This window comes from Ambystoma mexicanum, chromosome 3p (assembly GCF_040938575.1).
Source record: "Ambystoma mexicanum isolate Mex_15411 chromosome 3p, UKY_AmexF1_1, whole genome shotgun sequence".
Taxonomy (NCBI): Eukaryota; Metazoa; Chordata; class Amphibia; order Caudata; family Ambystomatidae; genus Ambystoma; species Ambystoma mexicanum.
This window is the reverse complement of record NC_090925.1, coordinates 909,082,724-909,105,221: the sequence shown is the minus strand read 5'-3', so window position 1 is coordinate 909,105,221 and position 22,498 is coordinate 909,082,724. Positions and strand designations below refer to the sequence as shown.

General features: G+C 45.5%; 1 protein-coding gene across 1 annotated transcript in view; it reads left to right on the top strand.

Moving 5' to 3' along the window:
- The window catches only part of LOC138581093 (uncharacterized), a 300,534-nt gene that overhangs the window by 130,493 nt on the left and 147,543 nt on the right, over positions 1–22,498 (top strand). The window contains exon 8 of the mRNA XM_069652168.1: positions 14,692–14,757. Within this exon, the coding sequence (XP_069508269.1) occupies positions 14,692–14,757 (66 nt within the window). The remainder of the gene's footprint in view (positions 1–14,691; positions 14,758–22,498) is intronic.

Sequence of the window (22,498 nt, the reverse complement as noted above, 5' to 3'; positions counted from 1 at the left end):
GCCACACCAGGGTGGCAGGCCCTGCTCTCAGTAAGTAGTCTGGTTCACTCTCCTTCCTAATAGTGTCTATCCCTTGTTTGGTCTCGACCCCTTGTTGGACATTGATCATCCAATTGGAGAACAGTGTAAAGTCTGTTCTCAAGCCCACTTTTTTGGGTTGCCCCAGCATTACTGCAGGTTCCAGACATCTCATCCCCAGCCACATGATTTTGCACACAGTTGGCATAACATTTTTATTTTCCTGTGGAAAAACTTGATGGGAATACTCTGGCCTTCCAACAGCTGGTCTGCAAAGACTAGATCAGCCTGAAAGGCGATGACCATGTGTCTATTTCCAGAATCAAGAAGTGCCATCACAGGGTATCATTTAACCTTGGTGGGCAGGTCATACTCCCGATCCCTGAAGCCTAGGGCCAGCATTTCAGCTTGGGCTGGGATATTGTCCTCGTGTACTTCTGCACATCACCCATCTTCAGATAAGTCTGTATCCTTTTGGGACACTGCGGGATAGTAATAGCTGGTTTCCATAGGTTTGTTGGTTGTGTTTGTGATAGAAGTGCATGCTAGCTTAGTTTGCTGCAGGCATGGGCACTTTCTCCTTCTACCTAGGAAGGGATTTGAGTATGGCTTGCTGACATGGCCTGGGCAACATTTCCCTTCTGGGGTTCGGAACTCGGACAACTCTAAGTGGCAGAGTGAATGGAAGTCTCTTTCTGGTTCTGGATGTTTGCTCTTCGACCTATGGCTCAGGCAGGCTTTACTGAATAGATAAGCTTGGTGGTTGCCAAGGCTATTAGCATCTTCTGTTCAAGGGTAGGCTGATGCTGTTGCCTAACTAGCCTTTGCAACAAGGGCAGTAGAGATTCTCAGAACCTCTCCACAACCAATAACTAATTTTCTCTAGCAACAACACCTTGATCCATTGCTCTAGGGTGATGTGGACATGATAGAGTAGCTGCGGGTGCAACTTGCTTGCCTGAAGATCTCCTAGCGTTGTCTATTCTTTTTATTTTTTATTTTATGTATACAGTTCAAAGAACTTTTACATATTTATAATGAAAACAGAATATAATTTTTAAAAAAAGGAATGTCATTTATGAAATATCTATGGCATGTCCATGTACCTATTCGAAAACGATGCAAATTTGTGTCCATAAATAATTTCATATCTGTGACATAGTATTTCAAATCGGTGGCAAATTATTTAAATATAAGGAAATTACACATATTAAAATAAATCGGCAAATCCCAGTAATCATCAGGTCTCGGGTCTATCTAGCTTCCCAGTTGCACACACTCCTTTACACACCTGGAGTAATGCTATTGCAACTGCTTGCTGTCCGAATTCAGGCAATGGCGCCAAAAAGAGTCCCTCTTTATACTGTCCACACTTGCTACGCATGTGCCCTGGACTCCTCGGATGTGCTCGGCATTCAGTTACAACATGTCGTGCAGATTCCTTTTTTCCCGTGATACCACATAAACGACATATTCTATTTTCCTTGATGTTCAATTCCGGCCGGATAATTTCCAGCGATGGGAGCTTACTCAGCCTGAGCAGTAACAAGAACCGTCGCAAAGCTGGAGATGGGCAGATTCTCAAGTATATTTGAGGGGTTCTGAATGTATGTACTAAGCACGGCATCACAGGGCTACAGCTTTTTAATGTAGCAATATGTGCGAGATTCCTTGTCCAATCCCAGAGTTCCAATTTTAGGGAGAAATCCTTTAACATAAAGAAATCATCATCCCAGTTAGGCTTCCAATCAATATCCATGAAAGTCCTATTAACTAACGCAGCAAAGCTGCCTCTCGGGTTTACTTGCGCGTTCTCAATGTCACTGGGCCTAGTAAGATCGTTGTTGTGTTGTGTTGTGCTGTTTTCTCCCCTGTTCCCCTCCCTTGCCTAGTTGCGCTCTGAAACACTTGTGTACGAGCGCGATACAAATAAAATATATCATATCATATCATACTTCACTTTGTTTTCCCAGCAGTTTTAGAAGTGGGCAGGTGGGAGGGGCGCTCGACTTGAAATACAATAGGCAGCGTCTTTTCAATAACATAGCAGTTAACGACCCTAGCCCCATTTCTAACGTGATTAACTCTATAGAAGTATTTCCACTCTCCTCCTCCTACCTAGGATCATACTCCTCTGCCTTTCTTTCACCTCATTCTCCTCCTTTCGCTCTCCTCCCGCCACTGTCCACCACAGCGTCCCTCTCCCAAACACCCTCACTCAGCCTGAAGTACTGAGCATTTTTATATTCGCACAGACCCGCTCCAGGGTCACTCTGCATACATCAAACCCTCTCAGTTGTGGAGCCAAACAAGCTGAGCATGGGGGATTGGTTCTCTGATTTCAAAAGTTATCCCAGAGCTGCTCTTGGTTGGTCCCCATGTGCATGCAGGAATCCGCAGATCAAATTGTTAATAGAGCTGTACGCCATTTTGTTTGGCAAAACTACACTACGGTGGTAGTCATTGGTCCTCTTCTCCATTCATGTCAATCCTTTGCTCACTGCCAGCTGCACATCCACAAGCACACATTTCGGTATGATTGGCTGTACTGGGTAGTGGGGACGGTGCATTCACACACTCCTCCACTGTTTCCACTGCCTGTAGCTATTGGATGGTAGTGAAACGATGGCAAGCAGGCTCTAGTTGTAAATCTTCAAAACAAACTTGTTTGATAAAATGTGCATGTTCCATGGTGTGGAGTGAAATAAACTTTATAGAAAAGGCTAAAATCAATTTAGAAAGACCGCTTAGAGATCGCTCTGAGCGGTCTTTCTAAATGACACTTGCGGCACACGAGTGGGCGCAGTGTCTGACCGAAGCAATCAGGCCGGATGGGAAGACGGAAGTTGTGCGTGTTGAAGGTAAGTGTATGCGTGTGTTTGTCTGTGTGTGTGTGTGTGTGTGTGAATGTTGAAGGGAATGTGTGTAGCATGGTTGGGATGGGGGAAGTGTAAATATGTTTGATGTGGGGACTTTGTAAAGACAGTATCTGTACCTCTACCCTCTTATATGCTTGGGGTAGAGGCACGGAGCACCCCAGCCAAGGTTATCTATGTGCTAGCAATAGATGAGCAACCAAGGCTTAAGCTCTCAGGAGGTGATGCAGGCTGGAGCCCCCAAGTCCCCACAAAGGAATGCCCGCACACTATGTTAGGTGATAACAAAGCTTCTTCACATAAAATAAGTTTCAGTAAAATATATACATATAAATAATAACACTTTGTACTTTGGTAATACTCTTCTAATAATGACAACAATGTATATACTCTGTGGTACCACACAATACTTTTAGATTCAATTTAAAATGCACCCATTGCTGGCAGTTTAAAAAGCATAGCGATCATAAGCAAGGTGTAACTGCATAGACCAAGGTAGAAAGGAAAGTTAGTTTCAGAAACATAGGCAGTATATTTTATTTAGACTTAACAAATGATACTGTGTGAGGATCCCCCAACCCTCAGGCAACCAGTAAGAGAAAAGTTAGGGTGTACCTTATCTATTACAGCCCAGTCCATAAATGTTCAATAATGTTCTGCTTTGCTTCTTCGGGTTCTACCACCCAAAAGTACCTAGGATGCCACTGGAGAACAGAATCCAAGACGAATCTGGGACCTCTGGATGATTCCTGAGGCTGGAAGATGCTCTTCATTGTCACAGTACCTTTGGTGCCTTGGCAGGCAGGCGAACAGGTGGAGGTTCTTGGCTTCACTCTATAGGACCCCTTGAGGGTGGACCCCCTTTGCAAGAAGGAGTCGGTAGGGTGTCAAGGCCAAGAGAAAAAGAGGAATTAGACTGTGTTGGAAAGGCAACACTTTCGGTCTTTGCGGTGGTCTCTGTTGGCAGGTCATTACTCCAGCTGTGGATATTCCATGAAGGTGAAACTAGCTGTTGACTCCAAAAAGGCCTGGCTGAAGAAGATATGACCGTTGGGGACCTTGGATGCCTTTCGGTGACAACGGGTGCAGTGGTAGAAGTAGGTGTCATGTTTTAGGATTTCGCAGTTTACCAACTTTTGGTTCTTTAGTGCTACACCCACAGCATGGACCTCTGGATGGCTTCTGACAACCTGGACTGGACCACTGGGCTGGACTACGGACCCTCACCAAGGCTAGACCCTCAGGACATAATCTTCGGTTTTTAGTGGAGGGGAAACCCACTGGCGGACCTTCCTCTGCACACAGCTACCTTGGATCTTCTCCGGTGGGAAAAAGTGGTCAGATCTTGTGTCAGGGATATCCCTTGAAAGATTCTTTGATTAGGTAGAACTTGTGCAGATCCAGGTCTCAAGCAGCACTATGCCAGGGTACCCTCTCTTCTGAGTGACTCGTAGAAATCTGGCTTCCAGCAGTCAAAAACACTCCTGCGGAGCCTAGGCGACACAACTGGACTTCTTTGGATCAATATGTCCAAGCCCTCCTCTTCTGTACTCGCGAAGACACCTTCTCCGGATGGCAGGCACACAGGACTGGCTTCAAGGGTACTTCTGATGAAGAGCAACAGGTGCACGATGGTCCCTCGTAGCTCGAGAAGAGGTTGCCTAACCAGGTCCTCTCTTGGATCAGGCCTTGGAAGAACACGGCAGCATTTTGGATCCTGTGAAGAAATGCAGTAGCAGACTTTTTCCTGCGGCAGGGCTCCAGGGAACAGCTTCTTCTTGCTTTAGCTTCTGAACTTAGCTTCTGAACAAATTGGTGAGTGAAGGGTTCCTAGATATTCACATTTGTTCCCCATTCACTGAGGCTGAGCCAGGCTCAGTCAGCCAATCATTCACAAATGCATTCAAGCAGACAGGCAGACAATCTGGCTCACATGCTTTCGGGTCATTCTCCGAAACCACACCTCCAAAACACAGAATGTGGATTGGATTAAGCACCCAGCCTTTCAGAACACTACACTGCATTGGTTCCATGTGACATAAACAAATCAAATAACAGATAATTAATTAATAACGAACCTATAACAATGAAAAATATCTTTTTATTTTTTATTTTGGGGGTTCTCCCCAACCCCATTTTTTCCCTATGTTTGAAAGCCCATCCCAACCCCCCCCCCCCCCCCCACTGTCAAGTCAGCATGTAGCTGCCGCCAGCCCTTACCCTGCTCTGTGGGAAACACACAGGTGCCCAAAAACACACAGAGTGTACCCCTCCACCCTCACATTGGTGCCATAATGGTATCCCATTGGTGTTGTACACCAAAAGGAAAAATTAAGAGCTGCGCTGTGAGAGGTACAGGCTGGACCTCAGAGGCAGAAAACATACAGAAAACACTCACAGGGATGTGGTAGGACAAGGACTAGGAGGCCCTGTCCCTCCAAAAGGCATTGTCAGCATCACAGTTGGGGAAGAGTGTTCATTTGATGGAAAGGGAGGTGGCGGTGAGCTAGTCCATTTGCGTGCGTGTTTTTTTGTGCCTGCGTGTGACTGTGCTGAGGAAAAGCACGGTGAAATCCCCCACATTATTGGATATCTGTATTTTCAAGGCTGCACAAAATCGGCTGAAAAAAGTCTGTCTTTTTAGGCGGCCTTCAAAATGCAGAATAATCACATGGAACCTTTTCCTTTGACGTCTGCCCTAATACCACCAAAGGCAAGTTGATTGTAATTTCCTTAGGGACGAGCAGGTCACGGGATTGGGTCAGATGTAGGAGCTTTGGGCACTGGGACAGAAAAGCAGAGTTTGGGAACCACTCAGTAAACGGTTAGGACGGCCGAGGGTAGAAGGGGGTTGGGTCTTTTTTTTCTCTGGGGTAATCCGGGAGAGGAGTTACGTTGGTGGGGAGATGATCATCAAGGTACTTCCCCCTGCCTCCCTCTTCCCAGCAACTTTTACTTTTCTTTTAAGTCTTCTATGTGGCTTTCTTCCACTAGGGCCTGGGGTCATTTACCCTTATCTGGTGTTTTTCTCCTCCCGGGGGCTCCAACCTCTTGCAGGGTACTACATTCTCCTGGCTTTGGAGTCACTATTGTTTGGTGATAAAGTATCTCTTCTAAGGCTGGTGCTCAGACGGGGAACCTGGGGGATCCTCCACTACCTCTTCCGGGTACATCATGGAACAGGTGGTGATAACCAGCTGCCAGCCCCTGCACTCAGCTCAAAATATAGGACCTGTCACTGGGGGCGGGGGAGGGTGTATATATTATTCTTCAATCCAGGCTATACTCTAGGCACAGGGTGAAAGAGGCCCAGGTCTTTATGGCCTCCTACAAGCTTTTTCAGACCAGGAAATCTGGCTCCACAGAGAGCTTTTGAAGCCTTGGTCTTTGTGACACCTACACTCCCTCTGTAGTCCTCCTGGTGAATGATGACTCCCATGGCTGCTTTTCTCGCTTCTCCAATTTGTCTTAAGGATTCTGGCCTCTTCGCTTGTAGGTTATGGATATTGCCAGTTCTCCAGCTTTCTTGCTTCTTTTTTCCCAATCTTTTTCCAGTTCCTCTTTTATAGGACCTGTCTATAATTACATTCCCTTTAGACTGCTGGAGTTGGCTGAATATACACTTGTTAGTAATCTATACTATATTGGTAAAATGCTGCTGTGGTGTGCCTGAACTTTTAAAGAATATCTGGCAGCCATTGTGTTATTAGGCAGAATCCCACCTATTCCCGTACTCCACGCTGGCCTCTCCATCCTGACTCACTGAATCTGTCCATCTGTCCCTGCAGAATCCATCGGGCATCTACAATTTCAAAAACCAGTGCTGTCCTCTTTGTCTGGCTGGTGACCATGTCCCCAGGTCAAAGGCCTCCAGCTGCATGTTTGCAGGTTTTGGTCTGCAGTATACTGCAGTCTTCTGCTGGAATGCATCATTTCAACACGAAACTGGCATTGACACACCGATTTGCATGGAATTTCTGGGGCTCTTCTTTGGGTAACGCATTCTGCTTCTCACTTTACCCTTAAATACTGAGCTGCGTTCTCTGGGAGAATCGGTTTTACAGGCGTTGTAGTCACATTGGTTTTCATGCTGATTGTATTCTCAACATGGCGGGGTTGTTCCCCAGGCCAATATTGGTATACATCTAATTTAGGGATTACTGGTTCATCATGAGTAGACATTGGGCCTCATTACGAGGGTGGCGGTAGGCATGGCATGGTATTCATGTTTTTCCGGCGCCCAGAAATTGGCAATTACCGGGTCATTCAGGCCTTGCCAGACCTGGTATTTGCCCATTCCTGGGCGCCGGAAACAATTCTTCCCCATTCCCATTTGAGCTCCATAGGGCTCAATGGGAATGGGGAGGTTGGATGCAGCGGCGCCGTTTATAATGGCGCTGGTGCATCGGACATGCTGTGCTCGCGGCTGCCTTTCATTCCGCCAGGTCAGACCTGGCGGAATGAAAGGCACCCGCGGGCACATCTCTGAGTTTTCCAGTCTGCATTCAGCGGCACCGGCATGCTTACGGGTAGCGTTGTATCCGGACCGGGAAGCTGGTAATGAGGCCATTATGTCATTCCTATCGGGGCATATCAGGGCAAGGGACCCATGGATTGATCTTTTCTCTTCAGCATCCCCCATATAATTCCTCCAGGAGGCTTCACCTCTTGGCCAGGGTCCCTCTTAGGCCAGCTAGCCCAGGCGGCAGAGACCCTTCGGGGGCTATGGAGAAAGGTGGAGACGGCGTTTTGTGCCTAGTGCTTTCTACATCTATTCTCGCTATATCCCATACAATCTTGTACGCTTGAATATTGGCTCACACAGATTGGACATGTCAAGATCATGTTCCCATCTATATAATCCCACTCCCACAATTCTGAGCAAGGCTCAGAGAGTTAGTAAATAATCGAACTGTATTTAAAAGAATGGTGCAGCTTAAACCAAGTCGGTCTCCAGCTTTAGCCTGGAGATGACTACAATATGTATGTATACAAAAGAGGTATCAAGACAAACAAAATGTTATCTGCCTATATGAATCTCGCTATTATATGTCCACAAAGGCATCCACTTTCAATCATACAGCCTTCCTTTAAATATTACGGAAATCTAGAGGACACATGTTCCTAAAACGAGTAAATTGGTGGCGAAGAGTTGGTACTTTTACACTGCAACGTAAGCGGCTCCACGCTGCCAAATTCTCAACATTTGCACTGCGGCCTGAAAATGTAACGGGCAAATGGCTGTGTCCAAACGTGTATGCCGCCTTTTGCCCTTCACATTTGCACTCCGCAATGCAAAGTGAGTAGGCGCTGCCAGGCTGCATTTATTTCATTATGAGCACATGGCAAGCAGTGCTCACAATTACAATTAAAACATCGCTGACATGCAAGCATGTCGGGGAGGGTTTCATTTTAAAAGTACATCCTCCCTGCCAGGCTGGCATGGCAGGGAGCATGTACAATGGATCCCTATGGGGTCCGCCTGTATATAAAGCACACGATCTACATGGGGATCTCCAGCATTTGCGCTTGCATGAAAATCCATGCAGGCGCAGACGCTACAGAATTTGTATGGCGGACGGAAGGGAGAGATGGAAACGCAAGTTGGATAAACCCCCACCCCCCCCACCCCGTCACATAAATGATTTGAAAATAAGCCATGGTGTGAATGCAAGGTGTTAAAGCCTCATGCAAGGCTTTTACACCATGAATTCATGTTACGGCTCAATGGAAAATGAGCCCCTAAGAATTCTAACAATTCCACCTCCCATTGTCTTCTGTAGATCGCATAACTCAACTTATGATCTGTCAACATGAGGTAAAAACATGCACTTTCTTATTTGAATGATTTTCAGAATACTCATTTTTCTCCAGTAGCAAGACAATAACGGCACCCGAGAAATATTACATTATTTAACATTCAAAATATATGTATACACCAACTCCGTGTGCTGGTGTGAGATAGTGAATATATTAGCTATGCAGAGGTCACTTGACATATATACAATGACCGGCTAGCATGGGACTATGTGTTAAGCCATATACTTGTTTGCATTGGCTCATGTAAGTCTGAATTCACATGTAATGTTCTTCAGAATGTATATGTTGTGAACCCACATATACACTTCATTCTAGAGAGAGAGAGAGACAGACACCCTTCCACATTCCACCTGACTCTGCATATGCACTAAAAGTCGCTTTGCACAGTTCTTAATGAATGCATTTCGTTGTGCAAACATCCAGTCTACAACTATGGTCTACACCAACGCCATTAAATGCAGGATATCTCTTAAACAATAGTGATTCATGACTTCAAAAAGGTGAGAGATTAATTGGTGAGAGCAAGTGGTACTGTGTGGTGAGTTTGCATGTAAGGTGAATGGATGCAGTGTCAAACAAAAAAGTAGAGAGTGAGTGAAAGATAACTGAGGGATTGAAAGGAGGGCAAGTGAATATAAGGAGGGGCAGAGTGGTAGTGTAGTGTAGAGTAGAGTAGTAGTGTGGTGGTGAGAGGAGAGAAGTAGTAGAGTGGAGAGGGGGAGAGACGCAGAAGGGTGTAGGAGAGAGTAACACCAGAGGATAGAGACAGAGGGAGAAACATTGGAGGGTCAAAAGGGTAAACTACTAGGTGGGAAGGTGGGGTGGAATTGGAAGGAGGACCGTACCAGTTGGAGGGTAGAATAGTATTGAGAGATGAGGAACATCTGGGTGTGAGAGGAAATCCCCATACCTACAACCTCATAGAGCTAACATCAAGATAGATTAAGTCTAGTCTAAGAAGTCCCTGAGGGGGATTAGCCAGATAAGGTGATAGCTTTTAGGGCCTCCCCTATGTAGAAGTCAGAACTTAGACAGTAGAAGTACATAATCTCTAGATACTAACCTGGGGAGTTAAGGATGCCTGGGTTAGGGAGGGAACTGAACTTCTAGATGAGCGTTTGAGGAATGGCCTTTAAACATACTGCCAAATATTTTAAGAAAAACCCTTAAACCATCGCTGACAGTTGACGTGTTATTTAGGCCATCTATGAAACTCACAAATCGCAACCCCCCACAAACTTTGTGTGACATTGGCGCTTTGTGGTCATGGCATGTTCACCTGACAACTTACTGTTACATAGAAGAACCTGTTCCTGTCAGGACCCTAGTTCTGTGCCTTATGAACACAATAAGATAGTTGAAGCTTTCTCGAAGTCCCATAGGGTGGAGGCGAAGTCCCGCAAAGGAGAGACTCACTATACTGGCAGCTGTCATGGCTGCAAGGGGCTGATCCTTGGCTACAGTGCAGGCAGTGGAGTGTTGAGTAGTAGGCCCCAGATATGCGAGTCATGAACACTGGGTGTTGGCAGTGGGCCACCACGTGAATAGGGAAGTGCATCCACGGATGGAGACCCTGCATTCCAATTCTCTCAGAGAGCTGATGCACCAAAGAGATCATGGCGGCGATGGATTGAGCAGACCGCGTGGTGGCAGGAATGTGCTGGCATTTGGCAGTACCTGGAGAGTGGTGGGAGTAAACAAGATGTTTTTAGGGACAGTGTGTCATGGCAACTTTTAATGAAGGACTGTCTGCGAAGGATGTGTAACATCTATTCCTGTGTTTGCTCAAATATTGTTGATGCATGCATTGACTGGCTAGGAAACATCCTACATCCTATATCTACATCATACATCTTCCTCCTCTGAAGCCTCCTTCATGGGTAGACTCCTTTCTTGCTACCTTCAAGTGGTTACTACTGACCCATGGTAATCCAATCACCCCCCCCCCCTGTGTTCTTGTCCTACTGAGCATTATTGGTTTTCTTTGTACCCCAGTTTAGTAACATTCTGATTAATCAGCTTCCAATTGTGATTACAAAAATTCCCTTTACACAATATAATACAATATAAAATGAATAGATAAAATAAGGCAATACAACCTCTCATAAGCAAGAAATAACACATCTTAAATGAATAGCTTAAAATCACCAAACGCATTCCTTTCTCCCTCTTTCCAAGCCACACATTTTACAGATTTGTCCACGGAAATCTCTGATCGTTGAATTCTGAATACACCCCTATAATGCCACCCGCCATTTCTTGAGGGCCCTAAATCGCCATCTAAACTGGGCAACCGCAAAAACAACCACTTGCCTCGCAGTACTCTTAGCTCATGCAATAGCTACCTGAAGATGTCTTATACCTGCTTCATAAAGAGAGAGGGTCAACCATTTATGCTCAATGGCGGCCTTATTTGGGAAAACAAACACAAATGGGGAGCAGTTTCCAACGAGGTCCCGCAGACACAAAGACAGTCACTTAAATCCTGGTCTCTCCAGTGCCCTGCCTCTGACCTATGATGGAGTAAACTAATGCAAAACCTAATGCGCAGGTCTTGCATTTTGGTGAAAAATCATATCAAGATAGTATTCCCATTCTCTCACCAGTTTTAACTGAACATATTCCGATATCTGGGATGTTGGGAGGCCTTCTCCAGGACCGCCAGACCCTTCAATTCCCATCCGTATTCTCAAATCATCTTTTTTGATCCGTTCCAGAGAACTGAAATCCAGTTAGCAACTCCCTGTCCCATGGTTCAAATCCTGGAAAGATCTTGGTATCCTGTTTGCTTTTGCATTTCCTTCAAGTGAACCTTATAAACTGTAGGGCCCTGAAAAGCACAACATCTGATCTAAAAGGTTGGAGGTTTTAGAGGCAGTTCATCACCGAGAGGTCTTACTCCCAATTTCTCATAGGTGGTTGAGGACGTTGTCTGAGGAACTTGACTAAAATCTTGAGACATTCTCAGCCTGCTGTAAAGTCAAACCGAACAAAGCCACAGAATTCCCCCACATACAATGCTCCTGTCACCATCTTTTCCCTAGAGGCCTCCAGGGTAGTTTTAACTAAATTCCCTTCAGACCAACGGCAGAAACAGAGGATTCCTCCAACAATCCTTTTAAAGAACAAAGTGTTTTTGGCCACCTGGGCTTTCCAAGAGCCATTATTTGGGAATCTTATTCCCAGATAGTTAAACCATTACACTTGATGAAGATCGCCCCCCCACCCTGCACAATCGTAGACCTCAAATAAGTGTGTTACCTTACAACCATAACGTTGGTTTTGGGGTTATTAACAGTAAGATGTTTGTACTGGCAATAATCGTCTAGGCCTGGGAAAAGCTGCCTCTCTCTTTTCAGTCTGGGAGAGAATCACTGCATCATCTGCAGATAAAAAAATGGGGATATGCATACACTTGCCCATTTCATTTAAGAGCTCCTTCTCTGCCCTGTAGGCAGCCATGAACATTTGTTTATATAAACAGGTTAAAAAACCTAAGGGTGGGAACGCAGCCGCGCCTCATGCCCCTACCTATCAAAAAGTCCTCAGATAGCACCTCACTAGGGCCAAATCACACTCTTCCCTTAGTACATCACGAAGGGCCTTGATCTGACCTATCATTGGCTGAATCCTGCCCATCTTTTTTAAGGTCGTCCCATTGCAACCCCCATCCATTGAATGGAAGGCTGACTTCACGCCCAAAAAGCCCATATGTAGGGACCCATTGTAGAGGTTAACATATTTCATTATTAGCAACATTTTTCAAAGACTCTGACTGATGCCCAACCCCATCGCACCCCCCCTGAATAGATGATAAAGCAGCCCTTCCCTTTACTAACCCTGAATCCTGTCTGAAAGGACTGTGGGAAAATCCTTACCAGCGACATGCAAAAGGGAAATGGGCCTATGGTTTGCCAGGTTTCCTTTTTCCCCTTCTTAAAAATCAGAACTTTTCCAAGAAGATCGAACAGTTCAACCCCAGTAATTGAATGTAATCTTTCAGAGTGTTGGAACCGATAAAATTGTCTCCTACTGTAAGAGATCCACAGGAATAAAATCTAGTCGTGGGACATTCGCTGCTGCTTGAGCCATAAGTGCTGATCTCACCTCTTCTAGCGTGAAAGGCGACAGCCTTATTGGCTCGATGTCTGCAACTGTATCTTCATTGCCTTTAGACACAATGGTCACCATTCAGCACCAAGAATTCCTTATGTTCTTAAAGGGACTAAAAATTATTTCTTCAGATTTCCCCTGTTATATTATAAGATTGGTATGATTTGACTATGACATAATTGTTCGCAGCGGATTTGACCGTAGTCCATTTCGCTGTGAAACCAATTTTGCCACAGGTAAAATCATATTAATCCATTGCCCCCTTCTTCTTCCCTCCCCAATACATCTGCACCTCCCTCCTCCCACTTGCCTTTCACCGTCCGCTTTACATCTGACCCGGCAGCGTCAGTTCTGTCCCTGTGTCCCTCACTCTGTTTTTAAAATTTTTGTATGTTTTTTAAAAGTCCCTCGCTTCCAATGTCCTGGAAGCAGGGGACACCCCTGCAACTCCCGTTCCCATTATAGCGAGCAAGGGTGATGGGAGACTCCCCCCGCAAGTACCGTTCTACTTTTTTGATATAATAGAACCGTATGGCCCATTTGACCGAATTTTTGGTTGTACGACCATTTCATACAGCCTAAATTCAGTCAAATGGGCCATATGGTCAAAAATAATTGGTCAAATTGGCTAATACAATATTACAGCCTACCCTTGGGGTACAGTTCCTCATACACCATGTTACCAAGGACCAGTCATGTGTGGCCATGTCACGTTGTTGCACGTCTTCCCGTGCTGGACTGAAGTTTTGTGGTCCCGGTATTGCTAAACCAGCAGATGAGCTAGTAGGCTTCACTTCCTACCCACTTCATTTTTCTTAACGCTCGTGGTAATTTGCCCTTCTTGTATAGCCACACACTATGAAACCAGCGGAACCTCTGAGTCGACGGTGGTTGATAATACTTTGCCGGTATTTCCAGCAAAACCTCTACTAGATTCAAAGACGTCATGTATGGTATCTGTTTTAACATGCGATCAGCGTTATATCTGGAATCATCCCTGAAAGCTTCACCAGAAGAAACCCCTCCAAATCTAGATCGCCTCATGCTACATTGGGACGTTTATTTTCCTACCACTCTAATGTTCTTCATTGATCACCCATATATGCATCGTGCTTAAAGCCTCAAGAGACCTGCTTCTGAGGTATTCGAGTGCTCTATCAGATAATCACTCAAACATTTCTTTCTTGGGGTTCTGCTATCTAGGAACCCTCGCTCTATTCTACAGAGGACTGCGCACGCTTGGTTTCCCGTACCCATCCTGTGCGGAGACCTAAATAAAGCATTATGTTCACACTTGCACGAGTCTACTCGCCTTTTGTGGATTACTCCAGTCCTAACAGTGAGTAAGTAACACGTGCTTGTAGTAGATCTTATGCACACACCCAGTGCTTGAGGTACCACATGTACAGCAGAGAACAGGAAAGCCAAACTTGGACATTCTTTTGAGGGTAAGGTTTTGTCAAGTCAAGTCAAAATACTTGATTTCGCCAAAAAATTAATATAAACCGGGGGCAGGAAATACAACAATTTGCAATAAAAGAATCATATACCACAATAAAATAATTATACATACTTATAAGCACACAGAACATAACCTTTAGCATAATTTAAAAGCATTTCTTATTTCCACAGTGCATGTAGTCCTGGGGCATGATAGCGCATGAATAGGAATATAAAGTGCAAGTGCATTATTAAGTATAAGACATAAGTTAAAAGAATAAAGTAAGGATTTCATTGAATGTCAAATGATTGCATGATGTGAGATGCGACTAACTGAGCACACAGCTAGTGCGGACACCTTGTGTGAGCTGGCATGCTTGTTTTGGTGATTGTAAAAATAACCCCCAATCTTCTCACCCCTCAGGTATGGGATCCAGAGACCGGCAAACTGCTCCAGGAGATTCCAGATGACTTCAGAGGACATTGCCGGGTCAGTCTTCCTACTTTTTCCGAGTTTCAGACAGTCAGTAGTAGTTCAGAAGAGTGCCTGTGGCTGGGGTCGCGGCCTGGGTGATTATTTTACATATTAGTACCCTCTGCAGGGGAGCTGGGCAATCAGGAGGCACAGAATGGAGGCTGACCCTGCTAGTGTTGGCTTGGATTCCAAGCCGCCTGATGGCCGGTTCCCCTGCCCGCCATCTTCCACCCCAACAACCATGCTTTTTTCTCCTTCCCTCAATCCCGCTTATCTGATTGCTGCGGCAGCAGGACCTGCCGCCTCAGCTCCTGCAGATCCTGTCCCTGCTCCGTTTGCCCGCCATGGAAATGGAAAAGGGCCTTCCTATTCCATGGTGGCCATTTTGGTATATTTCTCTCCATGAACGGAAAGCCGCGAGGTGTCCCGTTCACAGAGAGAAAATACTTTCCATTAAAAAAAAAATCATTAGCACCTGTGTAGCGAACTACGTGAACTACATGGGTGCTAATGGCAATATGCCCCGACATGGCAGGCCAACCTCATAAGGGACCCTCACTACGCTCTTCTTCTTCTTCTTCTTCTTCTTCTTCAAATTATCGAATGCGTGGGCAGACCAACTCAGGCGCATCCCCATCCAAAAGGATGATGTGCACCTACCCCACCAATCTTACACGCAGCCCTCACATTCTCATAACTCCTTCCACCGCCCCGTCTGCCCCACAAAATCCAGAAGCACACTGCTCCTCTCCCTGCCTCTCACCCCGACTCCTCCCAGCAAAGCCTTCCCACTCAGTTCAGCCACTCCCAGCGCAGACAACCGAACCCTCATCAACTCTCTCCTCAACATGCCTCACACACGCAAGCAGAAAATGTCCCACAGTCTCAGGCACCCCATACACTGCACGGTCCCTTGACTCACGCTTCCCCACTCGAAACAGACTGTCATTCAGCCCCACATGCCCTATCCCCAACCGGTTCAGCATCACCTCCTCCGTCCCCCTCCATTCCAGTTTCCCTGCATCCACCTTCACAGACACTTTCTCACGAACACCAAACATCCACCTGCCCTTCACCCCACTCTCCCACCTCTCCTGCCACTCATCCATAATCTGCTTCACCACCACAGCCTTCACCTCATCCACACTCAAAGGTATCCTCACATCAACCGCTCCTCTCCTCATACCCGCACCCGCCCGCCAAATCCACCAACTCATTACCCAAAATGCCACTGTGACTGGGGACCCACACCAACTCCAGATCCATCCCCCCCCCACGCACACACTGATCAATCTTCCTCCTGATGTCCAAAATCACATCCTTCCTATCCCCATCCCCTGCCACAATCGCCTGCAACCCACTCAATGAATCGGAAAACACCACCACCTTCTCAAACCCCAACTCGCACACCCTATCAATCGCCAATGCAATCGCCACCAACTCAGCTACGTTCAAGCCCTTAACTTGGGTGGTGGGCTCCTATCTACAGGGTCGGCCCACCACCTCTGGTATATTGCCTCATTAGAATAGAAATTGAGGTAAAAGCAGGTGTGCATGTCATGTAACAGGAGTGACAAAAGAACAGTGAAAGGCATGGCAATGCAAAACTTCAGTTAGGGCCTATGGTAATAGCTCAGTGAGAGATTGGTCAGGCTGGATTGGCCCAGAACAGATGTAGACGAGTACTAGTTCTGAAAAACCAAGTGTATGACAAGAGGCCGCGTACTGTCTCTGTGTGGAGGGCAGACGGAGGATTGGCAGACTGTGAAGTCCCTCTGCAGACGCAACGCAGCTCATTTTCCGAGTATCCCGTCACTTGGTGGCAGGGAACCGTTATGTGTATGCCTTCACACATTTTCATCATTTGCATGGCATAGTGCAAATGGCATGGGAAAAACGCAGCATACACGTTTGTGCAAATTAAGTAAACGCGCAGTGTTTACAATAGATTCCTATGCAGTCCATCTGCATAGGAATCCCCAGCATTGGAACAGGCATGAAAATCCATGCTGGGGCAAATGCTGGTGATTGTGTATGGCAGAGAGGAAGGGCGCGGCAGAAACGTACGTTACGTTCTGCCCCTCCTCTGCACCATAACAATTAAGAAAATTACCCATACCAACCTTACAGGCTTTTACGCACTTAGTTTACGGTTCGGCAAGCTCAAAAAGAGGTCAAGAAAGCAAAAGTGCTCAGAAAGTGAGACCATATATTACCTGTGTAGACCATGTCATATTACATGTCATTCCTAGAGTGCTCTACCATTGGTGTGCCTCCTGGCGCTTCGACTCCTCTCGGTGTGTGGGTGGTTCTCCCATTCTGGATTCCTGGAGGCTAGAGCACGATACTTCGAATAACTAAACGGCAGAACGGTACATGCGTTTCCTGTTTCCTGCTTCGGTGTTTCGTCACGGAAAGGCCTATCTAAATTAACCGTGTTTAGTTTAGAAATATTTAAATGAAACATTTTGAAAATAAATGCAGTTTACCCAGTTTAAAGAATTCTCTTTCATGGTTGGTGGATCAAATAGAGAACATGAAATGTATGTGTTCGACCATTGAACGGGGGGATTTCACTATCCAGCCGAATACAGATGTTCGTATTTTTTTTACAGATTGTGGACATTTTTGTCACAGAATCGCCTACTGAGCAAGGAAAACAAATCTCTCTTACGAGAATGAATGTTATCCCTCAGGTGTGTGTAACATTAGGAGCCGGGTGCTCTATTGCTCGAGATAATTTCTCCTTACCCTGACTTATAAAATGTGGCGTACCCCAGGGGGCACGTTTATAGTCTCTTTTGTTTAATCTCTACCTGCGGTGTCTATGTACCCTATTAACCATCTAGGGGTCTTTTTTTACAAATTTCGCGGATGACAAACAATTACTCATTTAATTGACCGGCTGCCATGCTACTGACAATAAACTCACTTATATCTACAGTGCCATTGAAGCCTGGATGAAAACAAACTGGCTTTGCCTCAACGGAAGCAAGACTGAGCTCATGATCCACTCATGTCAGGGCAAAACTAGACACTCTGGCAAGGTGAAGACACTAGGTGTCTACCTACACGCATCCTTGGGAGCTGGCGCCCATGTAACATACCAAAAAAAAACAGTTGCTGATACCACCAGAGGCTGCTCAGACGCATCAGGCCAGTACTGCGCAAACAAAACGGTACCATTATCGCCAGAGCCCCAATGTTATCTAGATTGGACTACAGGAATGCGCTGCTGGTAGGAGCCAACAGAAAATGCCTCAATGTCAGATCATTCAGAATGATGTGGTGAGGACAATCACTAGGAAAAAGAGACGGGAACACATCACAGAGGACAAAGTCTCTTCATTGGTTAGCCATGGAAGACCGCATTACATTCAAAGCAATGACCATTGTCCATCACTGTATCTTTGGATCCGCCACCGCTTACCTAAAAAAAACAAATCACTACATACAAACCTGGCCGCACTTTGAGATCCAAGGCACAAGGGTTTGTGAAAGTAATTCAATCCAAAAAAGCAAATGTACTTGGGTGTGCCTTCCTGATTAAAGCGTCATCCAAGTGGAATGAGCTCCCAAATATCCTAAGACTAGAACCCAACTGCCTATCTTTTAGAAGGACATTGAATACACTGTTGTTCAAACAATGGATCTATCCAGCAGTTAGGGATTTTGTAAAGTAACCAACTCAGGCCCAGTAAATATGCTCTACCGTCCTGTCTTCTTTCTGGTGTTCCCTGTGTATTTGGAATGTGCCCTGATGCCTGTGGGTTATAGCGCTATAGAAATAAATAAATAAAAATAAATAAGAGAGCAGTTGCTTCCACAGAAGAGTGGCCTCCTCCTGGCTCAGAAAGAGACCATCTCTGCGACTAAAAATCAATCAATCAATATATCTGAAAAGTTTCCTTTTACTGAGGCAGCAATGGGCTCTGAAGGTTTAGATCGTTTTCCGTGGTTGTGTAATACCATAAAACACTTAGTTATCCAGGTGTGCAGGAACCAGAAACTATTGCTTCAGTGTAATTAGGGAGTTGCGTGTTAGTCACTCAGGGACTCTGTGAATACATGGCTAAAGCTTCTGCTGTCCGTTATTGGAAGGATATCCCTTTATAAAGATTATAATTGTGCTTCGGTGGCTTTGTTTGGGCGTATCACTAATGTTGAGGGACAATCAGTGTTTTTGGTCACATGCGCACACTTCTGCTCCAGCTTATACATGCTGGAAAACAGGCTAGGATAACCTGGAAGGTGCTGCCCCTCCCATATGACGGGCGGAGAGGAGATCTTGGCACGTCAGACTTGGAGAGGTATCACCTGGTAGGGCAGGCTCATTATCTGGCTATAGATTGCATGGTTACAACAGGAAGGTAATTGCTCTTGCCAGCATACGGGCATGTGTGGTGATAGGTGTCCGAGTTCAGCGAAGGGAGACAAATGTGATGCACTCTGTGCTGGGCCTTGGAGACACTCGCCAAATAGTGTGACATTAAAGTCACATTATACACTTTAATACTGTTAGAGTCCAAGGATTGTCCATCACATTCAAAACTCTTTTTATCAACTGTTTTATGGCCAAAATGAGAATATGTACTTTGGGGATTTTCCCATGTTGACGCTCCTATCCGTGGAGGAATATAAACCCAAGAGGGGGTAAGACAGCTGTTGAATTGCGATTGTTTTTTAGACTGAACGCTGCTTTGAAGGGCTATTGACATGGATTCCATAAGTGGAAATCTTCACGACTCCTGCTTAATGAGATGACTGAGGACTGGGGAGAGGCTAAATTGGCTCTTGGTTTATATACCCTTTATTCTAAGGATATTCATACAGTCTGTGAGACCTCTAGGATGAGGTGGGAGCATCGCTTAAGCATTGAAGAAGGCAAATGGACATCCATTTGTAATCCAATTAAACTAGTCTCGATGAACTACAGGCACAAGTTAACACATTTCAAGTTTGTACATCTGGCAAATCATAAGTCGCTTAGTTAAGATAGACTTTGTTGGATGAGTTGGAATGTTGTTGTGTGTGAGTGTTCCACCTAAGGCAGTTGAAACCATGTAGCCTGGGTGGTGGGAGCCAGTGGGCATCCTCCCTGCTCCTACACTTGTCCTGTCATATTATGTGCCTATTTAATGTAACTTAATAAAGTAAAAAGATGTGCCTTTAAAATAAAATAGTAATAATAATAATAAATAAAAGGATAGACTATTTCCATGCATAAGTTAAAGATTTCTTGCATCTCCCTTGGGGTTGTCCCACTGTTGCCACTCTCTCGTGATTGTCTAAAATATGATGCCCCGCCAGTACTATTCGCTGTTCCACTTCTCCACAGACTCATCTGGAGGCCCCTGGCAGGGACACAGTGCACCACACTTCAGGCAAGTGTCAGCGCTGTGAGACCACTATGGTGGGGACTGGCACGGTATAAAGGCTGAGTAACACAGCATTTTACTGCCTTACATGCCACACTTTATACTGATTTGCCCAGAATTTTTGCCTGGATGAAGCTTAGTGTGCCAATTCTCACAGATGGCACAAACACCCCTCCCAGTCTCCGCGGTGGCTCAAGGGTTTTTCATGTTCTTGTGGGTGGTAGGCCCGCCCCTCCCTCTCTTGACTTGAGTCGCTCTGCCACCCTAACTCAGGTGTCCCTGACCCCAGGTTAGTTAGCTACTACAGAAGATTGACCCCGAGGGCCAGATTCTCAAAACTTGTTGGGGATGCAAGTGAGGAGATGCCCTAGCGCATCTCCGCACTTGCCCCAAGAAAATGATCAGCCCAGTTCACAAAGGGCATCTGAATGAGGGCATCTGCCCAAAGAGGGGGCTTTCCGCAACATTTAAAAGTGCATCCTGATTACACAAACCGGATGCAGTTTTAAATGCCCAGAAAGTCAGCCCCTGTCGCTGGGGAATGCTCAAATCATGGCAGGGTCCTTTCTGACATGTCATGATTTTTTGCAAGTGTTGGGGATGAAAATCATTTTTTTTCCGATCATTTCACAGAGACGGGCCCATGAAAAGTGCTCCCAGCAACCACGTAGTTTCTGGGAGCCAAGCCTACATTAATGTCGGGAGCACGCTCCTGACACTAATGTGTGCAAAGGGGCTGGACAGCACATCTTTGTGCCACTGCTGAAATGTGCAGGCCATATTTGAGTATAAGGTGGCCTGTGCGTTTCGGCAATGAGCACAAATGAAATAGCGCATTTTATGCACTCCTTCCATTTGCACTTGTATAGGAGAATGTGTCCACTACTGTCTAATTCTAAATTCTGCTGGTGGTGAGGACCTAAAGGTCCAAACAACTTATCTTGCTTAACTCCCTCAGGTACTTACTAACTTTCCCTACATTATTCAATGGTTAGTAGTCTACCGGGAATTTTGGAGATTGTACCTTACAAATGCTCGGTTATCTTCTGGCTCCCCATCTAGCGTGCCGTGTCTCACCTCTCCTTCTCTTTTCCTCTTGTCCACTTCACCTCACTCATCCCACCAGTCTCCTGTCCCTTCAACGTTCGCTCTCTCGTCTCCCCTAGGTCTTGCCTCCACCCATTGATGTTACTTCTCCTTCCGCTTTTATACTGTTCCCTTCTTTGTAGTTCGTATAGTGGGGCTTTGGTTCTTTGCTCCCACAAGTAGGTGTAGTGGTGGTGAGGGTCAAATACCCTTTGAACGTCCCGGCTCACCTTTTAACATGGCCTGCAGTTCTCCATGTTTGGCATCAAACCGTAAGGTTGCAGCAGCTTCTGTTGTCCTTTGGGCTTCTCAATTTCCATGGCTACATGCATCAGTGGTGATTGAGTCTTGGGTTTCTTTTGAAGGTTGCTAGACACTGGATCAGCTCTTTCTTTGGGGTATTTGCTGGTTCGCCGTTCTGCTTTAGTGTTTCTGCAACAAATAGAAAAACACTGGCAAGCATCTGCTAATGGAGGCATGGCTTGATGGAGTGTGTTCTGCCCAGAAAAATGATGGCACAAGGTGTGGGAGGGGGGCGGGAGACATGAATTGGGGTCTTCTTTTTTCTTTTATTTTTTTTGTTGCTTTATTACAAACCTTTAAAGGAAAGAACAGAAAAATGTACAGAGTACATAAAATACATACATTTCATATTTACACAGAGACCACAAAAAACCACAAGACCATCCCAGGAGTTACATATCAACGATTACAAGTCCAGGAAGCTTCATCTATTTTGATCACGCTCCTACAGTTCAAGACTCAATCAAAGAGCCCCATGGAATGATTTTTTTCCAGAAAGAAAGTTAGAGCTATTGTTAGCTTTCGGTCAGTTTCGTCGAAAAGGACTTGCCACCAGTCTTCTAGGGTTAAGGATGGTCTTGCTCTAATAAAAAGCCCTAAATGATTTGCCCGTTAAGTGTTTAAAGCGGGACACAACATTATCAGATGTTTGAGTGTTTCCTCCATACCTTTGCACAGTCTACATAGTTCTGTTTTTGCGGCAGCTTTCGCCCATAAGTTTGTGCGTTCTCTGGTCTGAAAAAGGTTCAAGCGAAATTTCATGTAAAGTCTCCTTCAATGTTGGTCCGGGAATTTTATTAGATAGTTTTGAATTTCGTTGACTCTTCTTTCTTGCATTGTCACGTTTTTCAGTAATCAGTGTTTGCGACTTTGATCGCCTGTTAGAATCCAATCCTGCATCCAAAGTTTTTTCTTAACGTAATTGGGGTTAGTCTGCAAGGTGATCAGATCTGTGTCAAGTTCCAGCAGCATTTCTTTGGAGCGCTCAA